At 34.5% G+C, this 22,118-nt stretch overlaps 3 protein-coding genes across 4 annotated transcripts; 2 read left to right on the top strand and 1 right to left on the bottom strand.

Moving 5' to 3' along the window:
* Positions 1-6,725: 6,725 nt before the first annotated feature.
* Positions 6,726-12,304, top strand: LOC120154694 (protein PTST homolog 3, chloroplastic-like). Of its 2 annotated transcripts, none has more exons than XM_039166359.1 (12): positions 6,726-7,093; positions 7,187-7,306; positions 7,723-8,231; positions 8,473-8,677; positions 9,089-9,140; positions 9,232-9,297; positions 9,411-9,464; positions 9,662-9,781; positions 10,179-10,303; positions 10,666-10,717; positions 11,559-11,707; positions 11,850-12,304. In XM_039166359.1, exons 1-11 carry the CDS (start codon positions 6,939-6,941, stop codon positions 11,655-11,657), a joined length of 1,557 nt encoding a protein of 518 aa, XP_039022290.1. In that variant the 5' UTR covers positions 6,726-6,938; the 3' UTR covers positions 11,658-11,707; positions 11,850-12,304. The 2 variants fall into 2 exon arrangements, with proteins under 2 accessions (XP_039022290.1, XP_039022295.1); XM_039166364.1 differs by having other exon boundaries at positions 6,731-7,093; positions 9,232-9,282; positions 11,850-12,300.
* Positions 12,305-13,526: 1,222 nt separating this feature from the next.
* Positions 13,527-17,062, top strand: LOC120154683 (serine/threonine protein phosphatase 2A 57 kDa regulatory subunit B' beta isoform-like). The gene is made up of 2 exons (XM_039166351.1): positions 13,527-14,993; positions 16,604-17,062. The coding sequence occupies exons 1-2, from the start codon at positions 13,836-13,838 to the stop codon at positions 16,925-16,927; spliced, it is 1,482 nt and encodes a 493-aa protein (XP_039022282.1). The 5' UTR covers positions 13,527-13,835; the 3' UTR covers positions 16,928-17,062.
* A 353-nt stretch (positions 17,063-17,415) lies between these two features.
* Positions 17,416-20,585, bottom strand: LOC120154673 (probable pectate lyase 12). Its single transcript, XM_039166342.1, has 5 exons — positions 20,217-20,585; positions 19,542-19,993; positions 18,364-18,806; positions 17,783-17,991; positions 17,416-17,700 (listed from the first exon to the last, which is right to left on the bottom strand). Exons 1-5 carry the CDS (start codon positions 20,345-20,347, stop codon positions 17,508-17,510), a joined length of 1,428 nt encoding a protein of 475 aa, XP_039022273.1. The 5' UTR covers positions 20,348-20,585; the 3' UTR covers positions 17,416-17,507.
* Positions 20,586-22,118: the final 1,533 nt, after the last annotated feature.

The following is a 22,118-nucleotide window of genomic DNA, read 5'->3' as shown; positions in this document are numbered from 1 at the left end:
CAAATTGTGAGAATTTTTAAAGCAAATTTTGTCTAGCTTGAAACAGCTTCCTAAAAACAAATTTTGTCTCGTTTGAGACAAATTCTTTTAAAACAAACTTCGTCTCGCTTGAGACATTTTTCCTTTGAGATACAAATTTTGAATTTGATTCACTTAAAACAGAATTAATCTCACCTTAGATTGTTGTTTCTTTCAAAACAAATTTCGTCTCGCTTGAGACCTTTTCCCTTTGAGATCCAAATTTCGAATTTGTTTCATATTAAACAAAGTTGATCTCACTTGGGATCGTTTCTCAAAAACAAACTTTGTCTCGCTTGAGATAATTTCTCTTAAAAAATCTTTGAGTTTGTTCCTTTTAAATAAAAATCTTTGAGTTTGTTCCTTTTAAATAAAAATCTTTGAGTTTGTTCCTTTTAAATAAAAATCTTTGAGTTTGTTCCTTTTAAATAAAAATCTTGGAGTTTGTTCCTTTTGAATAAATATCTTTGAGTTGTTTCTTTTGAAAAATCTTTGAGTCTATTTATTTTGAAACAAAGTTTTGTCTCTCTTGAGACAATTTCGTGAAAAATCTTTGAGTCTGAAACAAAGTTTTGTCTCTCTTGAGACAATTTTGTGAAAAAAAAAATCTTTGAGATTGTTTCTTTTGAAAAAAATCTTTGAGTTTGTTTCTTTGGAAACAAAATTTTGTCTCTCTTAAGATAGTTTCTTTTAAAACAAAAATCTTTGAGTATGTTTCTTTTGAAACAAAATTTTATCTATTAAAGACAATTTCTTTTGAAAAAAATCTTTGAGTTTGTTTCCTTTGAAACAAAATTTTGTCTCTCGAGACAACTTCTTTTGAAAATACCAACCTTTGAGATCGTTTAGACCATTTATTTTAAAACTACCCATCTTTGAGATTGTTTTTATTAAAACAAATGTTGACTCCCTTGAGGCAGTTTCTCTAGAAATACAAAATCTTTGAGTTTGTCTCAATTGAAATAAAACCATTTTTGAGTCGTTTCACTTGAAACATTTTCTCTTGAAACATTTTCTCTTAAAACAAGATCATCTTTGAGTTTGTTTCTCTGAAAACAATGTTTTATCCCTTAAAACAATTTCTTTTGAAAAAATCATTGAATCTCTTTCTTTGGAAACAAAATTTTGTGTCTCTCGAGACAGTTTCTTGGAGAAAAATCTTCGAGCTTGTTTATTTGGAAAACAAAATTTACCATCTTTGAATTTGTTTCCCTTGAAACCAAACAAACATCTTTGAGATCAATTCCCTTTAAACGAATTTTGTCTTGCACGAGACAGTTTCCCTTTAAATGTCATCTTTGAGTCGTTTCCCTTAAAACGAATTTGGTCTCTTTTGAGACAGTTGCTTTTAAAAATATCATCTTTGGGTTTGTTTCTTTTGAAACAAATCTTTGATTTGGTTTCTCTTGAAACCATAACTCCTAAAGATGGCCAGCCGTCCTCATCATGTAGGAACCGTGTCATCCCCAGACCAGATCTCTTCATCACGTAGGAGCCGTGTCAACCATAGATAACCAGCCGTCCTCATCACGTAGGAACCGTGTTATCACCTTTAGATGGCCAGAACTCTTCATCACGTATGAGCCGTGTCATCAGCTGACCAGATCTCCTCATCACGTAGGAGCCGTGTCAACCATAGATAACCAGCCGTCCTCATCACGTAGGAACCGTGTTATCACCTTTAGATGGCCAGAACTCTTCATCACGTATGAGCCGTGTCATCAGCTGACCAGATCTCCTCATCACGTAGGAGTCGTGTCACCCTTAGATAACCAGCCGTCCTCATCACGTAGGAACTGTGTTATCACCTTTAGATGGCCAAGAACTCTTCATCACGTAGGAGCCGTGTCACCTTTAGACGACCCAAACTCTTCATCACGTATGAGCAGTGTCGTCCCCAACAACCAATATTATCCAATTTATATGTAAATGGAAGAGAACCAGACAAAAACGTGTTGTCTTATCATCTTTGCCCTATTCTTGTTAACACAAGAATGTGCAAAGAGGGGCAGCTGTAGACACCCGTTTTGTCCGAGTTTTTTATCGTTATTATTATTATTATTATTATCGTTATATTATTATTATTACTATTATTATTATTAATTTACAAATATTACAATTTTTGCAGGCTCAAACCCGAAGCCCATCAGATACCAAACCCGACCCAGAATTACAAGACTTGGAGCCCAGACCCGGTTCAGGCCCAATACTCGAACCAGGCCTGGATCTGGCCCAAGTAATTAGGGTTTTAAACCCTAAACCGAAGCCAGTAGCTAGCCGCCGCCAACTCGCCTCATCAGCTCGATCGCCGCTCCAGCCGAGCCATACCCGGCGGCCTCTGACGCCGGCTGCCTGCATCTACAGTAAACCACAGCAACCCCATCAGTCCCAAATCAACCCAAATCAGTAAAAAATATATATCCAAACCCTAAATAAAAAAATCCCTATAATCCCGAAAATCCGGGATTTTATCACCCTAAATCAACAACCCATAATTTCCCCTATTCCTAGACATCATCATCTCACCAAACGAAGCAAAAATCAACCATAAATCAAGCAAAGATATCAGAGTCAAAAAAAAGAAGGATTCGGGTTCAGAGAAAAGAAAGAAAAAAGACCATAAAAAACATGCATGCAGTGACAGGGGGGAACGATTGGGGTTTCCAGAAAAGAAAAAAAGAAACAAAAACCACAACCGAAAAATAAGAGTGTGGAGAGATTTACCTAGGTTCAAAGCCGGGGAGCCCCAAAGTCACCGTGGAATCCGAGAGGTCGTCAGAGTCTCGGTGATTCGAAGGTAATCTATCCTAAATCTAAAGGTTTAGGTTTGGTTTTAGGCTAGGTGGGGTTGTTTTTCAGATTGGGGTTGAGTGAGGGAGTCTGTTGGGACCTTTTTTTTATCCGGCCACCATGGGCTCCGCCGTGAGCCGCCGTGGCCGCCACCGGTGTAGGGCGGTTGCTCCTCCCCTGGGGAGGGAAGGGCGAGAGAGTTCTCTGCATCTCTCTCTCTCCCTATTTTGTGGAGATGAGATAAATGAGAATGGGGAGGGAAATAAGCCGGTTTTGGGCTTATATTTCCAAACCGAAACGGCGCCGTTTCAAGGGTCTGGGCACCCGTGTTTTGCAAGCATGGGGTAACTACAGTTTAGGTCCCTTCTCCTTTGTAATGCTTTATTTAAGTCATTTAATGAAATTATTATTGTTTTATTTCGAGCCTTTTAGTTTTTAATGATTGCATTTCAGTCATTAATTTGTATATTATGTTTGCTGACATTATAATTTGGTTGTGATATTTATATTTATTTCGTTTTAGTCACTGTTTCAGTTTATTGTGCATTTTCCTTTGTTATTCGGATTTGGTCCTGAAATTTGCAAATGTTATATATTAGTCCCTGTTCATGTTTTATATCATATTTGTCTATATTTGATTCTGGATTTCATATTTTCAAATATTTTAATTTAATCACTGATCCCATGCATTTTATTATCTTTACTGTTATTTGAGTTTGGTCATCATATTCGTATATATTCTATTTTAGTCATTGTTTGATGTTTGGTTTAATGTCTATTTTATTTTCTTTTGTTTTGAGCATCTATGTTTCCTTGTTTATATTTTAGTCCTACTAATGCATGTTATGTCATTTTTGTGGATATTTGACTTTGGTCCCAATGTTTGTAATAGTTTCATTTTAGCCCCTGAGTTTATATGTTATGTATTTTGGCTGAGTTTCGAATTTATCTCTGACATTTATAAATATTATATTTTAGTCACTGATCTTAGGTGTTGTGTACTTTTTCTGATATTCAAATTTGGCTATGATAGTTATAAATCTATTATTTTAGTCATTATCTTACTTTTGGTTTAATTATGATTCGGCCTTCATGTTTTTTGTTATTGCAGTTTAGTCCTAGATGTTGTTTATGGTTTATTTTCATTTCTAGTGCTTGTAAATGTTTAATATTTTGATTTTGGCTCTGTTTTTTATTTACTGATTAATCCCTTCATATTTCTATTTATTTCATTTTAGTCCTTTGAAATTCATGTTTGTACTATTTTGGTCCTTTGAGTTTATATGTTGTTATTTTGGGTTTTTGTAATTCAAAGTACTTTTTTGTCATTATAGTTTAGTTTGTAATATTAATTTTCTTTTATTTTAATCCCCTATGTATGTACATTTTTCATGTTATGTATCTATTTGTACCATATGTAATTAAATATGTTTAATTTTATTTGTTGTAAATATTTATTTCACATATTTCTATTTCTATTTATTTCCATTTTTCTTTATTTAAATATTGTCCAAATACTTTTAAGAACATGTATGCGTAGAATGAGCGTGGAAAGTACCACTTGGTCGAAGTGGTGTAATCCGGTACGGCATTTTAACGACATAGAAACTTGAAATAAGTTGAGTATATTTTGCTAATTAATTTGTTCAAACGATGCAATGTGTGTTATTTTAAGTGACAATTTACTTTATTTTATGTGAATGTAAATTCCAAAATTTTTAATTTGTATTCAATTCACGTTTTTAGTTAATCAATTTATTCGTATGTAAACATTGTTTTTAGTTATATTCGATTTGTATTTTTAACATAATCAATGGTAGAATATTCTTTTACGAATGAGAAATAGTTGAAATAGCTTTCTCGACGGAGGATTGCAAATTTCAAGATTTCTGATTGAGTTAAAGGATTTTCTTTAAATAATTCGAGGCAAATTAAATAAATCTCAATAAATGGATCATAGGTTAATTTTATATTCGATTTATCATTTCCACCATTTACGACAATGTGTAAGCGACACAGTACCATTTTTGGGCGCTGTGGGGGTGCTTACCCTTCCCCACACGTAACCGACTCCCGAATCCATTTAAATGAATCTTTGGTAATGCAGACCGAATTTAGTCTTAAAAATGATTTTTCTTAAAATTATTTTGAAAGACGTTTTTAGGTTTCGACCTACCTAACCCAAAGGTCGATGGCGACTCTTTTCTATTTTAATTCAAATCAATTCCAAAATCACCAATTTTTCCAAATAAAAGTCGTAATCGTTATTAAAATAATATTAAATCAAATTTTTATAAAAAAATGTTTATGACAACCTGAATTAACCGGCAACGAATTCTAACTTTCGGTTACAACGGCGAAACCTCCGACCGTCTGACTAGATGTTGGACGCTTAGTGTCGACTTTGAGATCCCATACCCAACTTACAAGTTCTTCTCCACATAACTTTTTCTCTTTAAACAAATCACATCAGTACACTCAAAGCCAAAATAATCCTTGGAGATGTCCCCCTAAATGTCCCCATGTAAGCATCGAAGGTCCTCGAGTTCATTCAGCCGTAACCCATCACTGTGACACATCCTCGATACGTACCTCAGCTGTCCCCATGTTGTCTCTGTGCCAAAGATGTATCGGGTACTAGAAACGGGGTTCCTTTGCCGTCCCCATTCTTCATATCTCAAAACTTAGGGATATACATTGGTTGATGTTTTACTAAGATAAATCCTACTCAAAACCAAAATTATCCTTGGAGATGTCCCCCTAAATGTCCCTAGATAAGCATCGAAGGTCCTCGAGTTCATTCAGCCGTAACCCATCACTGTGACACATCCTCGATACGTACCTCAGCTGTCCCCATGTTGTCTCCGTGCCGAAGATGTATCGGGTACTAGAAACGGGGTTCCTTTGCCGTCCCCATTCTTCATATCTCAAAACTTAGGGATATACATTGGTTGATGTTTTACTAAGATAAATCCTACTTAGTAGGATAAACTCTGATACCAATAAATATGATATTTTAAAGTTGATTTGAAATAATTGATTAATTCAGCAACGTCACATTTGAATTTTTTTATTAAACCAATTATTAAGCCAAGGTGATTACAAAGTAATATATATTCTAAATGTTCTCAACTATTTGACAATGAATACTCGCTCAATCATCATGTTGCAGCCGATGGTGCTCGAACCTATGGACTCTAGAAACAATAATGATTCATTTAACCACTTAGGAAAGTTGGTTCATGTGTTACATTAAAATTAGAATTATCTTGATGATTCATAAATCTTCTTCAAAATCTTTTAGTAAAAATATATAATTTAAAATAAACAAAGATATGTTATAAGCATGAGAAAACTGAATATAAAGAGAATATTTTTTGAACTCGTCTATTTATAATTTTCTAAATTAAAGTAATAATAATTTTTTTTTTAAATAAATGAATAACATATAATTTTTTTATTAATTGAACATGATTCATTGATTTTTTATATAATTCTAATAATGTGATGAATACTAATAAAAAATATATATGTTCAATTTATAAAAAAAGTACTAATCAATTTTGACAGATTAGTAACAAAAAAAAGATGAAGAACAAATTTATGTTAGAGGAAGGGGTGAAAACCCAAATCTTGGACTAAAATTATACATTTTATGTACATATTGCATGGTGTTTAGCCAATTTACACTTGCTTTTGGAAAGAAAAATAACTCTAATTTTTGAATAATTCGAAATAACTTTATGGGATATTCCAATAAGATAAACCCAACATTTATTCCTTATGGGCCTTCCAAACCATTTTTGTTTAAATTGATCCAAACTAAACATTCAGAAATAACTGGAACAAAAGAATATCTAAGATAATGTTTGCTGAGATTTCATCTCAATCATCGCAAGATTGAATTGACAGCTTAAAAATCCTCCGAACACCAACAAACCACCTCCTTGTATTCAGCATATTCTCAACGGAGTCTAAACCCAGAAATTTCAACTACTTACACACGCACATATGTATAATTGTTATATATAAACCTGTATACTCTCAACTCTATGATTCCTTCCTCTGACATGAAAGCATTAAAGAACTATAATTGAAATATTCAATGCTGCAACGAGGTTTTACCCACGATGGCAACCTTGTTTCAAATCCAAACTTTCCTATCCCTTTCTTCTAATAAACCCATTTTCTCATCAAAGCCACAACAATGGCCGAGCTGGATAACCCATGAATACAAACCTAGAAGAAACTTAAAGATTTGTGCTTTTTCTGCTAAGAGACCCAGGTTTGTACTTTTTTGTATAAAGTATTCATTTTTATTAATACTTCATTTGCTTTGCCCTCTTTTAATGGTTTTGTTATTTGTTTCTTGTTTTAGGAGTGGGAGAAAGGTAAAGAGCAATGAGGAACTGTGTACTGATATAAGGGAATTTGTAGCTGCGGTTGGGCTTCCGGAGGGTCATGTTCCCTCCTTGAAACAGCTTTCTCAGTATGGAAGGTACTTTTATAGTTGAAGTTCATAAATATTGTTCCTTTTTTACTGGTTAATTTTCATTAACTTGAAAAGGGGTTATTTAAAATGTTGGGTTGGATGAAAATTTTAACCTTTTGGCCTTGATGGAGTCCAAATTTTGACTTGTTGTTTGAATTGGTAGGGGAATTGTGGGTTTCTATGAAAAGTTTAACCTTTTGGCCTTGATTGAAACCAAGTTTTTGTTTTGGAGATTTACGGGTTGCTAAACTACTAATGATTGAAATTATGGAATCTACCAGGGTCTTAGGTTAATATTATTGTGTCATTCAATTTGATTTATTCTGTTATCAAATTAAGCACTGATGACAAAAGAGAGAAAAAGGAGTGAGGTGGGAGAAAAGAAAATTTGTTTCACTTGTTGCCCAATTGTTCTTTTGTAGGAGTGACTTGGCTAACATTCTTAAACGAAGAGGATACAAGCCTATCAAACAGCTTCTTTCGAGTTCGCCTAAAACAGACCGCAATGGATTTGTTGCAGAGAAAAGGGTAGCTCAAAAGCATGATGCCACTGGTGATTCAGAGGATACTTTTAAAGGTCAATATGAAAAGAGTGAGAATGCAATCGAAGATGTCTCCTTGCCAACTGATGTTTTCAACATGGAAAATAATTTAGTTGGAGAGGGTGTTGATTCTTCTGAACATAATTACATGAAGGAAACTACAGTACCCACTTTGGGATGTCAAAATGAAATGGAAGGCGCTATGCTTGAAGATGCTTCCGCGTCAGCTTTTTTCCCAGTTGATGAGGATTATTCTAGGAGTTTGAATGTTAATCTGCGTCACAATTCTGATAATAATATTCTGATACCTGAAGAACCTGCAGCCACGTCATCTTTGGAGAAAAAAGTTGCAAACTTTGTTCAGAACGGAGATTTGGATGCAATCGAGTGTAAGTTTCTGCAGATACACTATTTTGTTCGTTTTGTTAGTCATTGTTGTGTTCCAGTTCATGAGGATGGTTTCTGCTTTTGGTTTGAACATCTGAAACACAAATTGTAGTTGTTAGTATTTCCTCAATCAGCTAACTTAGATGGTCCGTGTGGCTGTTTCAAAATTCAAAAGATTGTCCCTTGATTTTTTGTGTGGGTTCGGTACATGAATTCAAGTATCTACTGTTTCTGGCTATGCAGATGATGTTTACAAGATATTAAATGAAGGTGGTGAGAAAGAAAGCAAGGAAGTTGTCAGAACTAATAATGAAGTAGCAACTCAATCTATAAAAAGAAGTGAAGAGCACTCGGGACATGCCTATGATGCTCCCATCACATCGACTGGAAGTGCAACAGTTGCCGAGCAGGTTGCTCCTCCTGTAGCAATGGATTACCTACCTTGGAGGTTAGCGCAGTGTTGAAACAGTTTAAAGTACTGGATCTACAACTCGGAATTACTTTCTGCTTAAAGTCTATGATTATTTATAGTACTCTACTTTACTTGCTATTTTTTTGTTAACAGTGAGTGGTTTAGTGGCATTAAACTTTTATGTTGCTCTGGAACTTCATTGTTCTTGAAATACCCGTGATTTACAATCCTCTTAAGGATTCCCCCAAATACAAGAAATTCTTGAAAAACACTTCCATTTGGGTCCAGCTAACATATTTAAACTTAGTGTTGAAGCTGCATAGACATGGATGATAAGCATGGATATCACACCTTTATTCAACTGGTGTCAAATAATTTGTTTGCTTGATTTCTTTTGTTTTGGTTGGCTTGAGCCTTCTGATAATTATTTTGCTTTTATGATAATAGGGAAGCTCAAACACTAAAAGACAATGATTTGAGGGAGGGTTTGGATTCTGAGGTAGTTTCAAGTTCTAGTTTGCTTTAAATTCAGTGTTTATTGTCACACACATACAAACATATATCTTACTGTACGTTCCTCTTTGTTGCAGACGAATGGAAGGGACAATCTAATTGAGATTAATCATCTCAAGTTTATGCTGGTATATAGTTTTAACGTATAATATCTCTCACTACTAACTATTTTTATAGTTTTGCCAGTATGTGAAGTTTTCTTTCTAGACGTTAATGAACCATCTAGCATCTTTATTTCTTCTCTTTGTGTGAATAGCACCAAAAGGAATTAGAATTGTCCCATTTGAAGGAGCAGATTGAAAAAGAAAAGGTACGTTTTGCTATTTTCTTACCAATTTTTTTTACTTATCGAACATTTTGTGTGGTTCTTGCACAATATCAGCGAGCATTGTTAGAGCTTATTTAATAACTTTCGTGTCGTATATAAAGTCTGTTAAGCGTATATTGAAATGCTAGCGTCTATTTAGGGTCCTAATGGTATATTGTTCATATCACTCTTTTCTCTAGATGGCTTTGTCTTCCCTACAAACCAAGGCTGAAATGGAAATCCAGAAAGTTCAAAAACTTGTCTCTGAGAAAGATGCTGAATTGCAAGCTGCTGAGGAAAGCCTATCAGGCCTACAGGAGGTACATTTGATAACAGTCTTGCTTGACTTTTTTCCCCCTTTATTTTTTTTAATGTTTTTTCTATGTTATTCGGACTCAGATGTGATTGTGGTATGCCTGTATGTTTTCTAAGTTTTTCCATATATCTGGATCATCATTGGAGGTCATATTCATGTATCAATGTGTTGGACACGAGTGTCGGACACAGGTACTTAAATAAAAATGAGGAGTCCAAGTAACATAGTATTTTTTTAATGAGCTTGATTGTTATCTCTTACTATTATCATTCCAGGAACAAGATTATGATATCCTTTACAGTCAATCCCCAGCATAATTTTCCTGCTCATTGTTACTGTAGTTTTTTCAAGACAAGTAAATATCGAAACAAATGAAACTGAATTTTGAACTACTATAATAGGTGCAACTCGAATATTCTGGAGATGGTGAAATTGTGGAGGTGTCTGGTAGCTTCAACGGTTGGCATCATCGGATTAAAATGGATCATAAACCATCTTCAATCATCGAAAACCCCATCGAGTCAAGGTGTTAAATGTTCTCTTTCATCAAATAAATTTTCTGCTAGAGTATTGATCTTTAGATTTAATTACATCTTCTGTGTGATCACATCTTTTTATTATTAGCATACATTACTCAACTTTTTAGTTGTTACATTTCACCAACCATTAAGGTTTACTAATGGTAGGACTAAAAAATCGAGTCTTTCCACGAGAAATTTCTAAATGCTGTGCATATATGATAACAAAATTTGAAAAATTACTAGCAAATGATGTTTCATTGGACTTGAGCACCGTATCTCATTCTTTTTTTCCCCAATTCTGCATGCTATCTTTTTCTCTTGATTTTTGTAATTCTGCTTATATATGTTATGTTTACACACTTTCCAGTAAATCCAAAATCTGGTCAACAGTGCTATGGCTTTATCCCGGAGTATACGAGGTATGAACTTCTACCAAATAAGTGAAATAACAAAACTACTATATTGCTACATCTGCCAATGACATATTAATGTGCTTACTTTTATGCATTTTGCCTTGAATATTGAAACCATTTGGTTTTCAATTCACTTCCAAAGGCTGCCTGCTTATTTTACGCCTAGACTCGATATTCCTAAAAGTGATATTTTGTATTTCATAATGATAAGAGAAATTAGATGTTGATTTCGACAAAAGCGAGCTCTTTTTAGGACTTCTGAAACTAGTCTGCACTATTTAGCTTTCAGAAACTATAACCAACTGAATATCATGCTATTCAAAACTAAGTATAAAGCAAAGGTGAAAATTGTTTTGTTCAATTCGTTTTTTTAATTAAATAAAATTCTTTTATCCAAAACTACGCTACTAGTTATCGATATGAGGGGCGTCAGCCTCCACTCTACTTGTGATCAATTAGTCAAGGGGCTCTTTGGTTTAGGACCAAAAGTGTATTTTATTATTAGAATACATCTTTAATGGTTGCTTAAGGAATCCATTAGAATTCTTTAAGTTCAGAACGCCTATTTGAAGAACACTATTCTTGAAAATTGTGTAGAATGAGGGTCATATTTATGTTAGGGGTTGACGAGCTTTTACTTTTTATCTTAAGGAATCCATAAGTTCTTCCTTTTCATTTTCTGACCGAAAACAGATGATCCCTTGGAAAGGTGAATGACACTGTGACTGATATTAAATGTACATGATTTTTGGATATAATGTTGTCGTTAAATATAATTTAGTGCCTGTATGTGATTAAAGGAATGAATCTGTCACAACTTCCATTCCATTATCTTGTTTAATTGCAGATAAAATTTATTGTTGATGGTGAATGGAAACTTGATCCCGAGAGAGAGACAACAAGCAATGGCAGAATATGCAACAACATTCTCCGAGTTGATCGATAATTTCGGATGGGTGGAAGAGAAAGATTCTATATGTTATGCATACCATTATGGTAAATGGCTTTTCCATTGTTAGCTAAGTAATAAGCATCGAATGTGGCATAAGAATCTTAGAGTGCGATATTATATTGGATGTCATTGTATCAAGAACAAAAACTAGTGGAACTCGTCGTTAATTTATACTTGCGATCGCAGATCGGTTTGGCATCGGATTTCGGTTGGAACAGATAAGCTCATTGACTGCATTGGGGAAGGCAGCTTGTTTAATGCATGGCCATGAGGTTTGGGGTTGAAGTCGTCTGTGTGCCATCACACCAAATAAGGACTTCAATCATTTCCTTGTGATTGTGCCATGCCGAAGTGCATGAACTTTTGATGGTTAAGGTAATATAGTTAGCAAATGATGTGATAAGTTTCATCGACTTACAGTGGAAGACATTGAAGCAATAGGTTTTTGTGTCTGGTATCAGAATTGTACAAATGTCTTTAGCAACTCTGTACATTTTCGTGTCGCATAAACGTCTAGAACTCGGGATTTCATAAGAGGTTTACCTGGGAATTTTGGGTCGGACATTGTCCCACCAAAATTACCCATTTTGACATGTAAAGATGCAGTGAGTTAGGAACTTGACGCATATGAACTTGCAGTTATGGAGCTTCAGCCAAATAATTTCTTTAAAATGTTTTACTTGTGTACAAATGCCAATAAGCTCTTCATAAGCCATTGAAATGGAACAAACCATATGAACATTTTCTTTTTGGGTAAATTATTTTTTCATTACTCAACTTTGTTTGTAGCCTTCCCAGCTTTCAAAATGTCAGAGATTCATCAAATTTTTTAACCATGTTATAATGGAAAATTTTCATTGGATTTTGAGTTGAAAATTTGTCAATTTTAAAAAGAAATTATATTGGTAGATGAATTTATTGATGTGTTTCTAAGAAACAGTTCCATAGTTATTGGAATGGTGGTTTGAATCTGATTGTAAGGAGGTGGTTCTGCTTTTACAGCAAGGTGTTGACATGGAACGGATCTCTCATATTGTTCTTCATATGATTGAGATCCTAGGTCTAAGCTGGAATGTTTGAGTAGCTCATACTTTGCGTGAAGGAAATGGAAATTGCTGATGCGATGCCAAGGATTGCCTGGGACCAACCAATGTCATTAGTTATAAATAAAAATGTTGGCATGTCATCCTCTTCCTCAAATAAAAACATACTTTTTGAATCCACAAAATGTTTAGTTTTATTTCAATAGAGCTAATGGCGGAAAGGTTTTGTTTGACAATAAGATCAATATACTTGATTTTAATAATAATGAAAAATAATTTTTTTTAGTTTCTTCTTTGTTTTCACGTCGCTCGGTAGTTTTTTCGATAGAATAAATTACTAAGCTCTTCTCACTCCTCTTTTATTTCATTCTTTCGGTTCAAACTCGTCGAAAAATCTTCTAGTCTCCTTACACTTCAATCATATCTCAATTGAAACTAAAAGTTAAAACTTTCATATCTGTCATTTCAAATAGTCGGATCAATTTAAAATTATTTAATCATTTAGGTAAATGAATCATTCTCACTAATGGAATTAATCAACAGATGTGCCATTAATTAAAATTTTGGCCTTGAGGACATCTACAAATTCAAAATCTAATAAAAAAAATTTTGAGAAAAAAGATTTTAACATGTTATAATAACAATTTTAATGATAATGAAGGTAAATAAAAGTTTAATAATTATAATATAAATTTTAAAATTTTAACGACTACGTGAAAACATCGTAAAAATTCAATGACTATAAGTATAGTTTACTCTAAATTTTTTTAAATAAGACTCTAGAAAATCAAGTAATTTATTTAAGAAAAAAACAGTTTATCAAAAGCCTTTTATTGCAACTATTACTCTCTTTTAAAAGCTTTCCCTTACCTTAAATTGGACCGTTGATCAATTGTCGGAGAATCACCACCGTTAGATCAACTGACCAACATCCCGGCAGTCTGTCTTTTCTGATGTCAATCTCCAGTTTTCCGATCAATCAACAGAGAAAGAAGTCCAAGATGGAAATCGCCGTTTTCAAATTTTCTTTCTTAGAGGGGCGTTAGTGCATGCATGCCGATCGATCGAAAGCTGGAAATCAAAACCATCGAATCCCTAATCCTTGTTAAGCCCACCCGTGGATTTCAAAATGTTAAAGAAAATTATGAGAGGAGGACAACGGAAGCATTCCAAATCAGATTCACTGGATGCATCTATTCAGGGGCACGGGCTACCCGGTTGCGGCAATCCCGGGTCGGGTACACCAGTTGTCAACAACGCTTCCGTGGCAAAACCCAATTCAAAAGGCCCAAATCCCGGCGTCCGTACGACCCTTCCCCCGATGTTCGCCGTCGAACCCTTGCCGTTATTCAAAGACGTCCCCGTCGCCGATAGGCAAACCCTGTTCCTTAGGAAACTGCAGCTTTGTTGCTTCCAATTGGATTTTTCCAAGAGCACGAAATTGGTCCGGGAGAAAGAAATCAAACGGAAAACGTTGCTGGAACTCGTGGATTTCATTCAATCCGGGTCGGGAAAAATGACGGAGCGATGTCAGGATGATATGATCAAAATGGTCGCCGTCAACATCTTCCGGTGCCTCCCGCCGGCGTTCCACGAGAATACGGGACAGGAAGCCTTGAATCCCGAAGAAGAGGAACCGTATTCGGAACCCTCGTGGCCTCATTTACAGCTTGTGTACGAGATTCTCTTGAGATACGTAGTGTCATCTGATACCGACACCAAGGTTGCCAAGAGATACATTGACCATACGTTTGTTTTGAAGGTTCTTGATTTGTTTAATTCGGAGGATCCCAGGGAAAGAGAGTACTTAAAAACGATCCTTCATAGGATTTATGGTAAATTCATGGTGCACAGACCGTGCATCAGGAAGGCAATAAACAATATTTTTTACAGGTTTTTATATGAAACGCAGAGGCATGGGGGTATAGGGGAGCTTTTGGAGGTTCTAGGAAGTATAATTCATGGGTTCTCTTGGCCTATGAAAGAGGAACATAGGTTGTTCCTTGTTAGAGCATTGATTCCTTTGCATAAGCCGAAAACTGTTTCGATGTACCAGGAGCAGTTGTCTTATTGTATAGTTCAGTTTGTTGAGAAGGATTATAGGCTGGCTGATACCGTAATTAGAGGGTTGTTGAAGTATTGGCCAGTGACTAATTGTCCAAAGGAAATTCTCTTCCTTGGGGAACTTGAGAAAGTACTCGAAGTAACACAGTCGGCCGAGTTCCAAAGATGTATACTTCCCCTTTTCAGACAGATTGCTCGCTGCCTTCGTAGTTCTCATTATCAAGTAACTTTTAACTTTTGGTACTTCTCCGTGAATTTTCGTGATTCTGAAGCATTACCATATGATCTTTAGGAAGATACTGCAATGTGATGCATAATTGTGTTTGTTAGCATTTCTGATATGGTTTTCTCTAAACTTGTGTTGGAATGCTGCCTAATTTTGAACGTTATACTTGCTTTTATTGAAAAGGACTGAGGAATAGCTTAGTATCCTACTAGTTTCATTTTTCTTTGCTGGAATGAGCTCTTCTGTCAGGAAGAAAACGGAATTGAATTGCTTTTTTTATATGTAATCTCTTCCACCATTTATTTTTCTTTTCTCTTCTTCTTTGTAGGCAGATAACATTTTATTGCAATGCAATCACTTATGTTTAGAGCTTACAAATAGATAAATGATTATCCAAACCTCAACTTCTGGTTGCTTAGGAAGTTGTTTGGTTATTTCCTTTTACCTTGTGTTGATCTTGCATAGTTCCTAATATCATGAATTCATGAAAAAAAACTTACAATTTCTTCTCAATAAACTTTGATTTTAAGTACTGATGACGTAGTAGAAGCTTGGATTGATTAATCCTTTGAATATAAGTATGAAACTGGAAATAAATTATTAATATTTTACTTTCCTAAACGGCTCGATATGTAAATGGAACGAATTAAACATAAAGCTAATAAACAAAAGAACAAGAACAAAATAAAAAATTAAATTAAATTATAGAACTTGAAAATAAATAGGATATGTCGACACTCTTTTTAAGATCATATTTTAGATAAGCGTATGTCTGGATTGGAAATGTCTAACCCTCAAAGGATCATATCCTTAATAATATAGATGATAGAGAAGCACATCAAATACTCGTCGCAACACAATTGGACACTCACACTCACATTCCAAATCAAGTATGATACTGGTTTCGTAATCTCAAACTATTTATTGCTCGGTTCCATAGATTGCTTTACAAACCTTCATGGCCGTAGGTTAATGCATTTGAGCTTAATCATGACTCAATTATAGATCCTTTTGATGATTATACCTTTGATGAATAATTTCTCCTGTCTTTTTACTTCTTTTCATTTAATCTTCATCTTACCTTATATGTCATATGGTTAGATGGTGCTTAACCAGTTTCTTTATTGAGTCAAGTTACTTATTGCAAAAGATGATACAATGGAATTTTGAGTTGTTTCAGTAAGTACTTTTAGGTTTATGTGGTTGATCCTTGTACTAGAAGCTTAGAAGCAAATTAGTCCTTCTACTATAAAAGTGAGCAATTTAGTCCTTATACATTTAATTTTGAAGTAAACAGTTAAAATTGTAAATGGCATTATGGCAATAACGTTGAATGTTAAAAAAATGACTTGTATTTTAAGGTGGAAGTGAGAAAAAATGTGAGCAATTTAGTCATGGTCACATTAAAATTTTGCTCTTTTTTTCTTCTCATGTTACTTTTAAATAAGTGTGGCATTTTTAATGTTCGAGATTACAGCATAAAATTTTACATTTTTGCTTCAAAATTGATGTTCATTGAATAAGTTGCTCTCTTATATAGTAGGAATAATTTTCATAAACACAAGAACTTTCTTCATAATTCTTCTTGAAACCATTTCATATTGCAGGTTTCAGAAAGAACCCTCTTCTTGTGGAAGAATGAGCACATTGTGGGCTTAATTGTGGAGAATCGGCAGGTGATACTACCGATCATCTTTGAGGCATTTGAATGGAATATCCAAAATCATTGGAATACGACCATCCACGGGTTAACTGAAAATGTGGTTAGGATGTTTGTGGAAATGGATGAAGATTTGTTCGATGAGTGTGAGACGCAGTTTGCAGGGGAGAAGGACAGAGCTAGAGAGGTGGAAGAGCAACGGGAAATGGTATGGAAAAAGCTCGCCGATGCGGCGGCGGAGAAAGGTGGAGATCACATGGTCACAATCTAACTGATTAATCAGTGTTGGATTCAAGCAGGTTGATGTCATTACTATTGTTCTCGCCATTTTGATGGTATTCCTTTTCTCAACCCACTACAACTTTTTTCTTATTTTCAATTTTTTCATTCAATTTGACCATTGAAACATACCCAGATTAAGGTGGCATTTGAGGCCTTATCATCTTGTAATTTCGATGGGAATTTGATTGCTATATATTAAACTGTTGGAATCATAAGTTTACAGCAATTAATGTAGCAGTTACCTTATCATTTTAATGGAAGCGTAAGATTGCAATAAACTACCTCAGTGGTAAAGGAAGAAAGGTATCATTTCCTAGAAGTCTCGAGTTCAAGCAGATGTATTTATAAGGTACGTGTACATTATCAATAATTAAGAAAATATCTGAATAGATATATCTTATTAGTAAGGACGGCAATTGATGGTGGAAATGATGATAATGAATAAAAAAAGAGCCAAATATTAATGGTGGGAGTTAATCGCTGAATTCAGATAATCAAAGTCCAGCCATTTTTCTTTGAAAGCTGGTTACAATTGAAATCGAAACAAAGTCATTAACTTGTTCTGTTTGTCATAACATGGGTGGAGGCTTAAAATACAAGAACAAAAAACTTGACATTGCTATGAAAAGAGAGAAAACTGCAGATAACAATGGCATGTTGCTTCCCGACATGTCATCCGAATAGTCGTCATCGTCGTCACCAGAGTCGAAACCGATTCCACCACCGTTGGCTCCGCTGCTCCACTTCCCCAAGTTATTGTCCCTGTTTCATCAACATTCAAATTTAGATTGTTGAAACCATGTGCATTATCCATTAAGGTGTAGTGCAATATATATACACATACCTGCCACCAGCTCCAAGAACACCAGAGTGCATAGTGAGTTGGTCAATGAGGACAGCCGATTTAGGCTCAACGCTGTAGGCTTTCTCATACCTGAACTCAGCACCTGCACCTGATGCAACAAAGAAGGCCCCATTTACCATCACATCTCCCTCTGATCTCCAATTCCAGCCTTTCCAATCTCCATCAGCTGTATCCACTCTCTTTGTTACCTATGCACCACAACCACATGGGATCCTCTAAACATTTGTTTAATCAACCAAAAAAGACATTCTCTCTCATGCAAAAGCTAAAAAAAAATATTCAAAATTTTCAGCTTTTTGAAAAACCCTTCTTAATTCTTAATTACCTTCACTTTCAAACGACCCCACCTCGAAAAACTAAACTTAATTTCCGGTGAGGTGATTGATTCATTTGTCAAACTCAAAAAGCAAATACGGTAATCTTTTTCTTTTTTTTAAGGATAAGTTATTTAATCATATTTAATATTATATTTTAATTTTATTTTAATGTATAAAATTAATAAAATTATTGACGTTGTATTTTTTAATAATAAAGCGACAGTTATTGTTATTATGATTTACCTCTTTGGCGTTACGGTTAGTAGGGGCAGTGTAACGATTCCCTTGGCTATTAATGGTGGGGTTTCCACTACCGCCAATGGCATACATCTCCCACTGAGTGAAATCATTGTTGACCACATGGATGTAGCCTCGCCTGCACCTCGGCATTCTCTGAACCAGTTTTTCACCAAAGTGGTTGAAGGCAATGGTGACCTGCATCCCTGAGTCAGGCTCATAGTCATCACTGTGACCTAACAGCATCACCTCATTGTGGTGGGAGAAGAAGTTGTTTGATATTGTGATTCCCGTTGATCCCATCACGGCATCAATCAACCCATCTTTGCAGTGTGATAAAGAGCAATGGTCTATCCACAGGTCCTTTGATCCGAAGATTGAGATCCCATCACCGTCTGATTCTGTTCTCCACCCATAGTGCGTTGGACTTGACCTCACATTTGCCTCACCTGTTCATGCACGTTAAGCTCAAAACTTGGGTTTATCTAAAATATATGTTTTATTTCGAAATCATAAACCCAATTCGATAGTAAAAAAATATTGTTCTTTTTAAAAATTTCGAAATCAAATAATTGAGCTTGTAAAGTGAACATATTAGTGAAAAAATATACACTTGCTATAAAAAAAATATAAACTTATCTATTTATTGGGTTGGGACCCTTAATATAAGAAAAGAAAAGTGAAAGAACACTAAATATTGACGAACCTATTGTTTCAAAAAGTAAGATTATCAATCATAAAATCTGCAACTACAAGTTATTCCACATCCAAGCATTTTGTTGGAATATTGCAATATATATATATATATATATATATATATATATATATATATATATATATATATTCTTTTACACTTTCTCATATCCCTTAAAATGTTCAAATCGCTACGACTCTGGAAAAAATAATAGTACCAATAAAGACAAACATATTAAATCAGACCTAACCTTTGTCATTTTGTTTAGGACAAGTCCTTGCACATTTATTACATCCAACCATATATAGGGGAAACTAAATTGGCTCAATACCCCTATTAACAGTTTAGCCTGAGAGCTACATTATAGGTGAAAGTATGATATATTTAACTTTTACCGAGACTTGCATGTAATTTGAAGAAAAATAGAATAATATCTCTATATCCTCTGATAATGCTTCAAACAAGGGGGTAAAAAAACAACAGTGTTTACCTGACTGATAACAATGGTGAATGTGGATATTGTGGATAATGACGTTGCTGATATACTGCAAAGTAATGCAACCACCGCCAGTGATGTGCACATTAGCCCCACGCCCATCCAACGTCTTGTAGCTGTTAAATATAAGCTCCTGCTTGAGCTTGATGTGCATATTACCCGGGAAAACAATCCACAACGGCTCTTCTTGAATCACCGCATATCTAAGTGTTCCAGGCTTCGGAGTCACCGCGTCGTCATCCGATGAATCCGTCACGATGTAATACTCACCTCCTTTCCCTCCCAACGCGTACTGCCCGAACCCGATGGCGCAATCGGCTAGCCGCTGGCGGTTGTTGGGCCAGTCAGGGTCACATTTCCAGCAGTCATCTATGGGGTTCCCTGTAAGGCAAGCCGACTCATCGTTTTGCAGGGCTTGCCTTCTTGAAACTGAAGTATTCACTCTCCTGCAACAAAAAAATGAAACAAAAGGCCACAATAAGCATAATTCTTTTTATAATTATGGGAATATAAGATAATATTTGTTTAAAAATTCTAACTCATTTAACAATGGACGCTGGAATTCCTGCACAAAAGCAAAGATGACAATAATCCTTTACCGACTGATGTGACTTGGTTTGTGTCACGGTAAGCATAAATAGTAAGAAATGAAAGGTTTTTGTTAGATACCTTTGAACATCTTGAGCGACTTCATTGGGGTTGGGATGTGGAACGGGAAATGTGAGGTTGAATGTGGATATAGCAAGGGGAGAAGAAGAGGTTAGGAGGAACAACAACACAATGTGGTTCATGTACAACATTGTTCCCTTAACAGCACTTGTGTTTCTCGGTTGTTCGCTTGGCTAAAAAGCAAAGATTAAGACTAAAAGCACTGTGCCTAACTGTGTGCGCTTTGGTTTATAATCATCCTAATAATGGGCTTTTGGGGTTCATTATCAAAGGGAAGGAGGAGAGAGAGATTTTGGGTCTCTTTACCCGAGGATTCGGTGTGTAGGAAGCTTTATTGATAATGGAGGGGGGTTTTGGTCATTGTGTTCAGTAGTAATAAGTGAAAATGCAGTAGCCGTTTATCCCAGTGAACAGAACAGAGGAGAAGATCTGTGGAGATATTGGTTGAAAGTGAAGGGGCTTCAGTACAGTAGAGCATGAATATTCCTCTATCCATTTCCCACTTACCGAGCTTGTTTTTCGGATTTCATGTCTAATGTTTCTTATATATATATATAGTTCTATTAAGTAGTCCCTAAATTTCAATAGATTTCCTACATCGGTCTCCGAGTTTCTTTTTACTACATTAGTCTTCGATGATTTTTTTTTCTTTTTGCTTCGGCAAAATATATGCGAAGCCTGAGAGATTCGAACTCTCGTAAGAAGATCCCACGTTCTACAACTTACTATATCTGCTTCTTCGTTTGTTAATATTAAAGTACGAGGGTTTTGCATGGTGCAAAATATTAACGATGTTACAAAATTGAGGTAATGGCGCAGATCAAACATTCTAGTGATATTGACTGCCATGGATTCTAGAAGCTAGACTTGAAAAAGACATGATATAGTTAAGAGTGAACAAAACTCAACTCGGATCGAATTGATTTTGAGTTGTATTTTCATAAACTCGTCGATTCGAAAATTTTTTAAGTTCAGATCTAGTTATAAAATACATCTCGAATAATTTAATTTTTTTAATAATTATGAGATTGATTTTTAAGTTTAAATCGAGTATCTCAACTTAATATGATTATAGACACTTGTTTTCGTCCAATGAATTTTCTTCTCTTTATTCTCATTATAGTTTTACTAATTTTGGTTTATTTTGTTTATACATACATATATATAGTATATAGTTTGAATATATATATATATATATATATATATATATATATATATATATATATATTCGTTTTTCATATTTATATTATTATTATTATGCATTAATTTGTAGGTCCAAAATTTTGGCAGATAGTCAATTAATCAATTGTCTTTGTAAATAAAAATTACAAGTTCGTTCTAATTTGGTTTTTGATCCCTTGTTTGATTTTAAATAAAATTTTGTGTTCCATTTGATTAATCACTAAATAGTTGTATTGACTTGTTTGTTAATGCTTTCAGATTAACTGTGTGTTTTCTGGTACGCATACCGTAAATTTGTTGTTTTAATTAAAATTAATATTTTTATTAAAATGACAAACATGTTTTTGGATACCCAATCATATCCTAATCAAAGATTGGTGGCGACTCCTCAACCCATATTTTAATTTACTTTTAAAAGGAAATCCCAAATTTTTCGAAGCAAGAGATTTTTTAAAAATCATTTTTGAATTAAAAATTAATTTTTTAAAAAATCAAAAAATTATTTCGACAATGATATATGTATATCAAATATGAAAAAAATATATAGAAGTATATACATATTGTAAATGATTATAAAAAACCATTTAAATTGGAATAAAATAATATCATAATATTATAAATATTTACAATTAAATTTAAACAAAAATTCGAAAATTATACTCGACTAGACTAGAAAAATTTTGAGTCAATTTTGAGTTATAAAATAAGACTCATCAACTC

Source organism: Hibiscus syriacus, unplaced genomic scaffold (assembly GCF_006381635.1).
Source record: "Hibiscus syriacus cultivar Baekdansim isolate YM2019G1 unplaced genomic scaffold, ASM638163v2 tig00002840_pilon, whole genome shotgun sequence".
Lineage (NCBI taxonomy): Eukaryota > Viridiplantae > Streptophyta > Magnoliopsida > Malvales > Malvaceae > Hibiscus > Hibiscus syriacus.
The sequence above is the reverse complement of the archived record's forward strand: the minus strand, read 5'-3'. Positions and strand labels throughout refer to the sequence as shown.